This window comes from Puma concolor, chromosome B4 (genome assembly GCF_028749965.1).
Source record: "Puma concolor isolate L17-30 chromosome B4, mPumCon1.1.hap2, whole genome shotgun sequence".
Lineage (NCBI taxonomy): Eukaryota > Metazoa > Chordata > Mammalia > Carnivora > Felidae > Puma > Puma concolor.
In genome coordinates, this window is record NC_141673.1 from 40,910,137 (window position 1) to 40,923,546 (window position 13,410).

At 35.4% G+C, this 13,410-nt stretch overlaps 1 protein-coding gene across 9 annotated transcripts in view; it reads right to left on the reverse strand.

Moving 5' to 3' along the window:
• Window positions 1-13,410, reverse strand: part of NAV3 (neuron navigator 3) — a 598,387-nt gene that overhangs the window by 19,911 nt on the left and 565,066 nt on the right. For all 9 annotated transcript variants that reach the window (XM_086712755.1, XM_025927005.2, XM_025927006.2 and 6 more), the window contains 4 exons: window positions 10,714-10,811; window positions 7,857-7,952; window positions 7,419-7,587; window positions 5,922-6,157 (listed from right to left, as the gene is read on the reverse strand). In XM_086712755.1, the coding sequence (XP_086568881.1) occupies window positions 5,922-6,157; window positions 7,419-7,587; window positions 7,857-7,952; window positions 10,714-10,811 (599 nt within the window). The remainder of the gene's footprint in view (window positions 1-5,921; window positions 6,158-7,418; window positions 7,588-7,856; window positions 7,953-10,713; window positions 10,812-13,410) is intronic.

Here is a 13,410-nt window from a genome sequence, read left to right on the forward strand (position 1 = left end):
AAAGCAAAGCAAACAAAAACCACTGTGGATTCTCTGGTAACTTGGCAAGAATTGCCTAAATTCTCTAGCAAGAATTGTATCCAGCGCTGCCCACAGCTCATTCATATCTTATAAACAGAAAGAAACAATAAACATTTGTTAGTTGTATTTTGTGCTTTCTTGGTGCCAAATGCCACCTGATTTGTCCACGGGTTTTTCCTATTATTGTTTCCTAGCATCATTCATTCTGTTCCAATGCTCTCGGCAATGATTTTTCATTATATTGTAATGAGAAACATTAAACTGACCCATTAATGACACAAGTGATTTTATTCAGAACAAGAAGAAAACAAGAGTGTTGGTAATATTTGGTCAAATTTTTTTTTAAAGATTTATATAATATTATTAAGAACATCTCCAAACACTAAGCCTTTTTTTTTAAACTGAAATAAAAAGAACCTATATATAATAGTGGGTTTGGGTGTGAGGCAAATTTTATAAGTGCAAATTAAGTGTAAGTAATTTTAGAAGCATACATTTTATTAGTATAAATTAACTGACTATATCATGCCATGTTAAACTACATCCTAATGAAGCCCAAATCACTCCAGTTGATTAAAAACTTGATTTTAAGTGATCCGCAATTTTATCAAAAGAAGTTGTAATAACTCTGTTCTTCTCCTTTTACAACTATTTGTTTGTTTGTTTGCCTTTCATAAAGAAACTTCTCAAGAGTTCTATCACAACAACGTTGGGGGAAATCCAAAGAACACACTGAAGATGGCTAAGGGACATAATCCTTTCTTCATTCTGGCTGAAAAGAAAAATACTGGTGGTAAATGCTTTTTAAGTAAAGTTCTGAGGAGACCCAAGATTCACAGGAAGCATTAAAAACGTAGACTGTAGGGGCGCCTGGGTGGCGCAGTCGGTTAAGCGTCCGACTTCAGCCAGGTCATGATCTCACGGTCCGTGAGTTCGAGCCCCGCGTCAGGCTCTGGGCTGATGGCTCAGAGCCTGGAGCCTGTTTCCGATTCTGTGTCTCCCTCTCTCTCTGCCCCTCCCCCGTTCATGCTCTGTCTCTCTCTGTCCCAAAAAAATAAATAAACGTTGAAAAAAAAAATTTAAAAAAAAAAAAAAACGTAGACTGGAGCAAACAAACAACTGAGCTCTTCCTACTTCTGCTGAGAGAAGGGCCAAATATTCTGCCGCAGATTACATGCCTCTCCTTGGTTGAAATGAAAATGGGTGGTTCAACCACAATTCGAATGGTGCTGAGTTCCAAGGAATTATTCAGAATTCATGTGCTATAACGTTTATTTAACTTTAAGAGATCCCAGCATGTTTTATGTACATCACTGTTCTCTGTGAAAAGTACATACAAGATAATTTTCAACAAAGGTCTATGTGTGTATCTGGGGGCTGGTGTCTGTATGGGTCTGTACTTGTGAAAGAAATATTTATTGAAAGCTATTTACATTAATTATATAATTAATAACTGCAGGCGACCCTTATACTGATTGTGTTTGCTACCTGTACTGTTATTTCTCTCTCTCTTCTTCCTTTTGTCCCTCCCCTGCTCTCTCGATCCTTTTCTCCCTTACCCCCTCTGTCTCCCTTCCCTCCACTCTCTCTCTCCCTTTTTCTCTCACACACACAGACACACAGACACTTAGCTTTTGCCATGACCATATTACAGTTGGGAAAACCATGGCAAAGGAAATTCAACAATCTGCTGTATATTCCACAGGTGGTCAGTGATAGGGACTTAAAAAACTACTTCGTTAAGAACATTTTTGTTGAGAAAGAATTAACAGACATCACTGTATAAGTTTAAGATGAATAGCATGATGTTTTGGTTTATACATATTGTAAAATGATTACAACAGGTTCAGCTAACATCCACCTTCTCAGATAGATCTGATAAAAAGAAAAGAAAAAAAGAACAAAATTTTTCTTGTGATGAGAATTCTTAGAATTTACTCCCTTAACAACTCTCATATATATCATACAGCAGGGTTAGCCGTGGTCATCATGTTGTATATAACAACACTAGTATTTATTTACCCTGTAAGTGGAAGTTTGTACCTTTTAACCATTTTCCTACAATTTCCATCTCTCCATACTCTACCTCAGGTAATTTTTTTTGTTTTGTTTTGAGATTCCACATATAAGTGAGATCATACATATTTGTCTTTCTCTGACTTATTTCACTTAGCATAGTGACTTCAGGGTCCATCTATGTTGTAGCAAATGGTAGGATTTCTTCATTTTTTTATGGATGAATAATATTCCATTATATTATTAGAATTCCATCAAATATACCATTTTTTAAATCCATCTATCCTTCCATGGACACTTGAGTTGTTTTCATGTCTTGGCTATTGTAAATAATGCTGCTATGGACATGGGAAGGTGCAGATACGTTTCTGAGTTGGTGTTTTCATTTCCTTTGCATATATTCCCAGAAGTGGAGCTGCTGGATCATATGGCAGTATTTTTAACTTTTTGAGGATCCTCTGTACTATTTTCCATAGTGAGTATACCAATTAACAATCCCACCAGGAGTGTACAAGGGTTTCTTTTTCTCTACTTCCACACTAGTATTTATCACGTCTTGTCTTTCTGATGATGTCCATTCTAACAGGCATGAGGTGATACCTTTTTGTGGTTTTAATTTTCATTTCCCTAGCGGTTAGTGATATTGGGCATCTTTTCATGTACCTGTTGGCCTTTTGTATATCTTTTATGGAGAATATCCATTCAGGTCCCTTGTCCTCTTTTTAACTGGGTCAAATGTTTTGTTGCTATTGAGTTGTATAAGTTTTTTCCATATCTTGGATATTAAGCCCTTATCAGATATAGATGGTTTGTAAACATTTTCTCCCATTCTATAGGTTGCCTTTTCACTTTGTTTCTTTTGCTGTACAGACGTTTTGAGCTTGATACAATGCTACTTGTTTATTTTTTTATTTTGTTGCTTGTACTTTAGGTGTCTTAACCAAAAAATCATTATCAAGATCCATGTTAAGGAGCTTTATTTCTATGTTTTCTTCCAGGGGTTTCATGGTTTCAGGTCTTACTTTTATATCTTTAATGCACTGCAAGTTAATTTTGTGAGTAATGTAAATATGTGCCCAGTTTCATTCTTTTGCATGTGAATATCTAATTATCCCAGCACCATTTACTGCAGAAACTGTCTTTTCTCCATTGAGTATTCTTGGTTCCCTTATCCAGCATTAGATAATGGTATATGCTTGGATTTATTTTCAGGCTTTTGATTCTGTTTCATTGTGTCTGTCAATTCTACATGTCTGTTGCTGTGCCAGTTCCATACTGTTTTAATGACTATAGAGTAGAGATGAAATTAGGAAGTGTGATGGCTCCTGCTTTGTTTTTCTTTCTCAGGATTTCTTTGGCTATTCAGAGTCTTTTGTGGTTCCATATACATTTTATGAGTGGGTTTTTTTTTTTTTTTTGACTTCTATAAAAAATGCATTCGAATCTTGATAGAGATTACATTGAATCTGTAATGGCTTATGCTACTATTGATACCTTAATAATACTAATTCTTCTAATCCATGAACATGAGATACCTATCCATTTATTTGTGTCTTCTTCAATTTCTTTCATCAATGCATTGTAGTTCTCAGAGCAGAGATATTTTCTCTCCTTAAAGTTATTTCTAAGTATTTTATTGTTTTTGATGCTAATATAAATGAGATCAACTTCTTTCTTTCTTTTTCTGAAAATCCATTGTTAGCATATAGAAACATAACTGATTTCTGTGTGTTAATTTTATATCTTGCAACCACTAAATTCATTGATTAGATCTAACAGTTTTTTTTGTGTGTCTTTAGGATTTTCTATATATAAAATGTCACCTGCACATAGAGATGATTTTACTTCTTCTTTTCCAATTCTGACACCTTTTATTCTTCCCCTTCTTTTTTTGCCTAATTGTTCTAGCTAGGATATCTCATACTATGTGAAATAGAAGTGATGAGGGTGGGCATCTTTGTCTTGGTCTTGATCTTAAAGGAAAAGCTTTCAAATTTTACCACTGAGTATGAGGTTAACCATTGGCTTGTCTGTATGGCCTTTATTATGTTAAGATGTTTTTCTTTGATGCCTAATTTGTTAAAAGTTTTTATCATAAGTGGATGTTGCACTTTGTCATATGCTTTCTTTGCATCTATTGAGATGATCATATGATCTGTTGTCTTTCATTCTATGAATGTGACACATCACATTAATTAATTTCTATATGCTGAACTATCTTTGTATCCTAGGTGTAAATCCCATTGGATCATGGTGAATAATCCTTTTAAGGTGCTACTGAATTTGATTTGCTAGTATTTTTTTAAGTTTATTTATTTATTTTGTGAGAGAGAGAAAAAAGGGGAGAGGCAGAGAGAGAGGGAGAGAAAGGTAATTCCAAGCAGGCTCTGCACTATCAGTGCAGAGCCCGACAGGAGGCTCGAACTCATAAATTGTGAGATCATGACCTGAGCTGAAACCAAGAGCTGGACGCTCAGCTGAATGAGCCACCCAGGCGCCCCTGATTTGCCAGTATTTTTATTGAGAATTTTTACGTTTATATTCATCAGGGATATTGCCTGTAGTTTTCTTTCCTAGTGGTGTCAGGATAATGCTGGCCTCATAGAATGAGTTCTGGAATGTTCCCTCATCTTCAGATTTTCAGCAGAGTTTGTATTGGTGTTCTTTAAATGATTGATAAAATTCACATGTGAAGTCATGTGGTCCTAAGCTTTTCTTCTTTGGGAGATTTTTGATGATTGCTTCAATCCCTTTACTAGTAATTGGTCTATTCAGATTTGCCATTTCTTCCTGGTTCAGTTGTAGCAAGTTGTATGTTTCTAAAAGCTTTTCCATTTCTCTTAGGTTGTCCAGTTTGTTAGTATATAGCTATTCATACCATTAAGAATGTTTTGTTTACTAAGCTATACGTCTGGTTTATTTCAAGAATCCAGTGGGTTTGGGTTGCTTTCGTGTGTTTATTTCTGAAAAATTGTAGGGCTGAAGCTTCTGAGAGACTGGGTCAGTTTGGATCATCTAACCAGGTTATCTTTGGAAAAATAACATGACCCAATATCATGTGGATTCCATCAAGTTATTGCTTATAACAGATACAGTTTCCTAAGAGATGCTTAGGTTAAATTGATTGAGGAAGTAATTAATTATTACAGGCAAAAATATTATAATGTCAGGAATATGTTAAACATTAACAATTTTCTGTTTAGAATTCCTTATTCTATTCATAATATATGAAATTACTGGCTAGGTTTTATAGCTTCCTCATGCCTATTTAATAGCTGAGAGTGTTCAAGCTGATTATTATGGTACATTAGAACTTAGTTGATGGCAACATGAAATATCGTTCAATTTCCTAAGGTTCCTAAGCAGAAATTCTAATAGAAATATAATGTAAGCAAATTGCTGTTCCCAGAATTTCTGCTTAGACTATTCTAATCATACCCATATCCCCTTTGTTATAATACCCCAGTTTATTCCCACCTATTTGTTAAGATACAGGTCAAGTTAACTTTTTATAAAGCTCTAATTCTTACAGAAGAGTTATTCTTCCCTCTTGCTTCTATAGAACTCTGCATGGATCTCTTTCTACTCCAACACCTCTTAAATGGATGTCTAAGAGAAATCGGACAATAGAGACCATCATTTTCTTCTGTATATTCCCAATGCTTGTGAAGTTGCCTGATAAGTGAATGCTACTGAGTATCAGTCTTGCTCAAATTCATGAAACAGGGTGACGTCATCCATCAGATTTCAGTTTTAGTCAGAGATAGATATGTCTCCATGTTCAAATTGGGTAATGGGTCTCACACAATCTTATAGCTTAATTGCTTAAGACACTTAAATCCATAAGTAAACAATGACAGTTCTCTTAGGAGTTTGTGACTTACCTTACTTGACTTGTGGTCCACATTAAAAATGGCAATTGCATCCTCTGTTTTTTTCCTTCCAGATTTGGTTATTACATATTCAGCAAGTTTGTTTGCTAAATAGGTCTTTCCAGTACCACTAGGTCCCGAGAGTATAATTCTGTGATGCTCCATCAACAAGTTAAAGTACCTTTGGGTAATTGGTTTAGGAATCAGTGTATCAAAAACAAAACTGTCCAAACTGTTTTCTTCTACCCCTGAAGGAAGAAACAAAGGGAATAGCATGCCTTATTGTTCTACATAAGCTGGGATTTAAAATACAGTGCTGACAACAGAGTTATTAGTTTCAGGGATGCAGGCCTTGTAAAATTCTTTCCTTGATATTTCTATCTCACAACCGTGTGCTGCCGTTTTAGCCCCCCCCCCATAAACAAACAAACAAACACATCAGTAATAAGGCAGAGTGAACATCCCAAAGAAAGTTAGCTGTTTCCTTTGGTTCAGGCTTAGCTCTATTGTCTACTTCATGTTTCCCAAGTAGGTTTCCAGACAGAAATGGAAGAATTACTATAATTTCTATCATAATATTTTCCTTGCCTTTGAAGGTGATAGTTTTGTTAAGAATAAATGTAAATATTAAAGCATATGTGTACATTCTTCCCTTTTCTTTCTATTTTTCCCTTCTCTTTGTTTTCTCCTATCTCTCATTACAAATCCTAGCTGTACAACCACTTAAGCTTTTGAAGAATAGAAACTGTGATATTTGGCAAGGAATTAAGAAGCAGAGCAACAGTATCTCCTTTTACTAACCTAAGCACCTTAATCACAAAATCAAATATTGGCAAATTCCTCTATTAATCCAGTTTATGTAGATGTGCTCTGGCTCTTTAACATATATGAGCAAGGAATTATGGAGACAAGTATACTTTAGATATTCCATTTGCCTATAATTAATCACATCATCCAAAGCAAACAGAATTTCTCATCCCCGATTCTTAACATCTATTCTCTATCCCCAGTGGGTATTTATTGGGTACACACACATATTTTAAAATCAAAGATACAGTGATGAATATATTACTTTGGGATATGCAATGAATTATTTGAATCCTCCCTAAATGAAAGATGGTACTGGAGAAAACCTAGAAATTTGAAATTCCCTCACCACATTCCTCTTCTTGAGTCTTAGAGAATCTTCAAAATTTCACATCCCAGAACTCAAAGAATTTCATTTACTTCAATTTTGGTGTTTTTAGTAGGGTTTTAGTGTTTTAGTAAGATTTTAGTGTTTTAAAAATAAGTATGTCTTGTTTCATATTAAAACCATTGATGTGGTTAAGAGAGCTTTCAAGTAACGAAAACTTGAAGTGAAATTGCAAACAAAGAGGAAGAAAGAAAGAAAGAAAGAAAGAAAGAAAGAAAGAAAGAAAGAAAGAAAGAAAGAAAGGAAGGAAGGAAGGAGAAAGAAATGTTGGCTAAAAGATACAGTTGTGTTTTTCTTTTCATTTTTCTTTTTACCTTTCAGGTTCACAGTAATGACGTTATTATCTCCAACAAGATATCCACAAGGCAGCAGTTCAGGCACTTCTAGGCTATGGGATCTAATTAAATCTCCTATACAGTAGCTAGCAATGCAGTCCGAGCTCAGACCAAGGCTAGTGGATGTATCAATTCGGAACACATATTCCTAAAATGATACACACAAAAAAGGAAGTCAAAACAGAGATTCAACTCATCTACTACAAATACAAAACTCCTGGGGATATGAAACTAGCTGTCAAGATTTTTGAAATGGGCAATAAAAGAATTATTAATATCACACAGCACAACGAGAAAGCTTTCCTTACTATTTGAAAGGGAGGTAGGAAAAGCAAAGTCCACGTTATTAAAGCTAAGGAAAGCATGTAAAATAAAACATATGTGAAACTTAGTATCAGGAAATTTTGTACAACTTACCTTAAAGAGACGTCTGATTACACCATCTAAGACATCCCACTTGGTTTTTCCACTAACACCAATGGATCCTATCAAATAGGCCTGAGACTTCTGATCCTAAATAAGAACAAAGAGAACCCAATAAAACCCAGTCATATGTCTTATTACTACATTTCCTACTAAAACATATTAATGTACTACTACTAAGGACTAAAATGTTTATTAAGCCTATAGGTCTTATTGTAACAGACCTGCATGGTATATTATATAAAATAAAACACACCCCAACAAACTAACTAAACAAACAAACAAGGTAACATCAATAATAACAAAAACAAGAAAGAAAGAGATGAGATGAAGTGGTATGGAAAACTAATTCATGACCTGTTTGGTAATAGGGAAAATAGTCTTTTGCTTTAATGCAGCGGGTGCCTTCTTGAGTAGATGCAGCTTGGTAGAAGGGAAATGGTGATCGAGAGGCAAGAGAACTATTTCATATGAGACCTACAACTTCCTCCTACTAATTTTGTGGCCTGATCTTTGTTAAGTCTAAAATTCAGGTTGTTTTCATGTATTGATTTAGATGATATCAAATCCAGCTTTTAAAACTAAGTTATCCACAGTAGCATGGCCTTCACATATTTACAAAAACAGTTTCCACTTTGAATTTATCAAAAAATTTACTACAAGAACATGTCAGGGAATCCTACAGGAGCCATTTTATCGAGCAAAGAATGGTCCCAAATTTAGTATCTTCTTTTGAAAAAAAATTTTTAATGTGTATTTATTTTTGATAGAGAGAGAGACAGAACACGAGCAGGGGAGGGGCAGAGAGAAAGGGAGACACAGAATCCAAAGCAGGCTCCAGGCTGTGAGCTGTCAGCACAGAGCCCGATGAGGGGCTCAAACTCACAGACGGTGAGATCGTGACCTGAGCCTAAGTTGGACACTCAATTGACTGAGCCACCCAGGTGCCCCTATTATCTTTTTTTGTGGGATGGGATTTTGAGGACTTTTTACATATATTGGACAAATAAACAATTCGAGATTTATAGTCTGAGTGGGGCCTCTTTTATGATGACTGGAAATGGTTACATAAAATAGTGATCATGACTCCAGTAGATATAATTAGCTAGTTGCTATGTTACAATCTTGGTTCTAGTCACTAACTGTATTATCCTCAAGAGGTGGTAGAATAACAACTGAATCAGATATTAGAAGATAAGGATTCTACAATGCACAATATCTACCACCTCACTTAAGAAATGTGACTTTAGGTAAGTCACCTAGCCATCTCATCAAGAAGCCTTGATTTCTTCATCTATAACATTTGCCTCTATAAGGGTAAATGATTATTACCACTATTTAGATATAATCCAAGTTAGAAGTCAATACCTTTTTCAGAAAAGGTTAAGAAATTCACAACAAACCATTGTGATTTTTTTTTTTTTTTTTTTACTACTCTTATGGACTGAGTGTTTGTGTCTTTCCCAAATCCACATGTTAAAGACACAATCCTGTGTGATATTTGGAAATGAAGCCATTAGGAGGTAATCAGGTTAAGTCAGTAGAATGGCGCTCTCATGATGGCATTAGTGACCTCATAAGTGGCGGGGGGTGGGGAGAGGGAGACACCCAACTTTCCCTCTCCCCAAGTACACACACTGAGGAAAAGACATGTGAAGACATATTGAGAGATGGCTATCTGCAACGCAATGAAAGAGTCCTCACTAGAAACCAAATTAGCTAGCCCCTTGGTCTTGGACTTTACCATGGTGTGAAAATAAATTTTTTATATGTAATACAGCCAGTCTATGGTATTTTGTTATGGCAGCCCAAGAAGACTAAAACAATTCCTTTCAATGTTCAAAAACATTGCCTTTTAGAATTATGTTAAAATGGAAAACTTGCTTTCTAGTAGTATTATAACCCAGTCAAAACAAATGTGTTCATACAATGCTTTGTAAGTAGCTGCTTTCAAATTAGAGATAGCTTAAGCTTCACTGAGACTATTAGAATCTTTCACATGAAGACCCACTTGGGAAAATCAAGCAAAAATCTACAGCTCAAGAAGAAAGTTTATGGCATTGGACTTCTTGGAATATTTTCTCAGTGTAAAAATTCACAAGTGCTATCTTACTTTTTAAACTTCAATATTTCAACTATTTTAAAATTCCAAAGGACTTTTCTGTTTTTCTGTTTGATGGGAACAAATTCAGATACTTGCAGATTTGTATTCTTGGCCACTCGACTACAAACTCAACTTGAAATAATATTTATAGTTTTCAAAAAAGACTTGAGTCACAAGGACACTGTCAATTTGATAGCAATAATTGATTCCAGAAAAATTAAAATATTTGCCTTATCTTCTAAGACTTTGCTTATAAATGACACATAGGTAGCATCAATAGAATTTTCATACTAAGTTCATTAAATACATCTTTCTAGTGTCTAGAATATTCATCTAGCATATAGTCTCTTCTTTGTACAAAAACTATATTGACAACCCTGGCAACGTGTTACTACACATCATAAATATCCCCTGTATTTTACAGATGACACCAAAAGAATGTTAGACAAGATGTTTATGTCAAAGAAAATAATGATTCTTTTCTGAAGCGATAGAAATGAGAGTGGTTGACAATCACTATTGTCATCAGTGAATGAACATGAGATATTGAGACATATTTCTCCCTATATAATGATGTAATTTCTTTTGAGTCCCTAACTTTCATGCTTTTATGACATATTAAGTGAATGACAAGATACACACTGCTGATAGCATATTTACCAGGACAAATATCCAATATAAGATACATTTGATTCACGGTCATGTTCATCCTTTAGGAATATTTAGAATTTAAGATTAAAAACATACCTTTGCTCGGCCGTAGCCCTTGCTTATGGAAACTATAATTTTCACACTGCGGCCATCTTTGTGTCCAGTTGTATCACCAGCATCGTCGAGCAAAATATCTACCAAATTTTCAAAGAAGTAAGTAAACACGTGTGCGTGTGCGCACACACACACACACACACACACACACACACACAATAGAGTCATATTAGCTTGGAATTGTTTACTATCATTGTTTTCTCCCTCACAGTTTTCTATCTATCAGTAGGAATATATGGCCTTTTTGCTTCCCATTCTAGCCTAACTGGTTTGAAAAATCTCAGCTTTCAAGAAGATGAATTACCGTGGTTGGGCTGAAGGTTCAGTCTAAGAATTTATTTCTGCTTCCAAAGATCTTCACTCACATGCTGGGCCATTGCCCTCAGATGGGGAAATGAAGGGTTTCTTTTCCTATTGCACACACGTCTGAGTAATACCTGGGTAATATTCAGTTACCATCATTGCAACTGTGACACACTGAAAAGCCATTTGGTTTTTCTATCCAACCTAAAATATCCAAGCTCAATACCCATGTAATTTATGAAAGCTAAGGTGCTGAGATTGGGTGTCAACTAAAATTAGTGCTAAGCATTTGGCATATATCCAGCTATGTTACTGCTTACCTTATATCTATAATTATTAGGTACTGTTACTGAATTTCAACCACAGCATTATACTTCCCTATAGAAGTATATTAATTATCACTCTCCTGTACCCTTTATGCTTATGGTTTTAAAACCAAAACAGTATTTCTAGTAATCAGCTAAGACTTACAGAAGCCTGATAAAGCTAGCTAACCTGCAAGCACCAGCCTTTAAATATAATTGAAGATTAATTTTCAAACTATACCATATGAGATTAACATCCAATTTGGATAATTATTAATGTCAACTATCCCACATATATGTTACTATAGAGCCACATTTAATATGGCTTTGAGGATAATGTTATTATAGAGCCATGTTTAATATGAAGATAGTGCTTTGTGCAAAAAGGAACTCAGTTACGTGCTAAAGAGCACATGAGCCTGGTGACAAGGGGAGTCAATTACTGTGACTAAATTTATAGAGAAAAGGGATGTGAATGTACTCGCAGAGAAACAATAATTTAATCAAATAGTTTTTGAAAATAGAATGGTTCTATTATCTTAATAATTAAGAATATGTCATTTCACAAAGGAAAGAGTAAAAAAATGCCTTAAGATCATAACAATAAAAACATCCACAGATTTTGAGTAAAATGGATATTTTTGCCAAAAATTTTTAAAATATCAAAGACAATCTCCCTACTGGAAATTCAATTCTTTTGCCAGATCAACATCCTCACAATCTCTTACTTTTTTGCTTATCTCAGTCAAAAATAAAACCCTTTTTTAAGTGTCATTTAATCTTCTTGCTCTTTTTCTTAGAAGTTTAGAGTGGCTTATGTTGGCTGCATGCATGTAAATTTCTGGTATCCCATGACCAAATTATCTATCTCTTTAGTACTTTGCTCAATTAGTTCTAAATGTTCATAAATATTCAAAAATACTTCTTAAGCCTAAAAGATACCAGGAACTGTGCTGGGTATTGGGAAGGAATACCCATTCAGGTGAAAAGGTAAGAAGGAAAATGAATTTCTTGCTCTTTTGGCATGTGTTAAGTGCCAGAAATAAAGGCATGAGGCAGTGAAATAGAGTAACTGAAGGGAGGCTGCTCTACACAGATAGGGCATCCTAGAAGGCTTCCATGGGGAGGTCGTATTTGGAGATAAGACCAGGTGGCTGAGAAGTGCTACGCAAGTAAAGACCAAGGAAAAGAGGTCCAGAAAACAAGAACAAATGCAAAACCCTTGATGAAAGAGCTATGTGTGTTCAAGGGTTTGGGTGGTAGGAGGGTGGAGATCAAGGGGTTGGGGGGACTAGTATGGAATGATGTGGAGGCAGCTAAGGGCCAGATCATGAGTGGCCTAGTACTCCACATCAAGGTATTTAATCTGATTTCTGATCTACTTCTCTGCCCAAGTTTGTCTTGGAGCATGTTTCTCATTTCACTTTATGCTCACTCTTAAAAACTGCCAGACTGTGAAATTCTTCCTGAAGGCAGTGACGTACATGTCTACCAGTAAATGAATGAATGACTGTCCTTGGCTTCTCATACGGCTACTTAAAGGAAAAGAGTATGGGAGTTAAAAGATCAGATGCTGGATTCATCCAGACCTGGGTTCAAATATTAACTCTACATCTTACTAGTTGCATGATCTCAAACAAATCATTATAGTTTCTTTCCTAAGTGTTGGTTTCCTCATCTGTAAAATGGGGCTCAAACAGCCCTTACTTCATAGGGTTACTGAGACCATAAGAGATAATGCTTTCACAACACTTTTTCCCCAGTGTTTAATATCGCCAGCTGTTGTAACCACTATTCACTTTGTGCAGGTGTTTACTGTAATCCCTTCTCCGCACAGTGGGAGGAGTACATCCTGACTCACTCCGTGTCCCCTCCTGTCCTCACCATATCAACAGGATGATCACCTGAAGAAACAACTCCAAGAAAAAAATGAAAACCAGCAAATTTGAGGTAAGGGTTCTCTGTGGGGTTTCCTTAATGGAAAATAAGTTATGGTTCTCTGTCAATATTTTAAGGAAGAATAAAAAGATCTGCCATTTTGGTTACAATTCAATGAAGTTATGACAAAAAA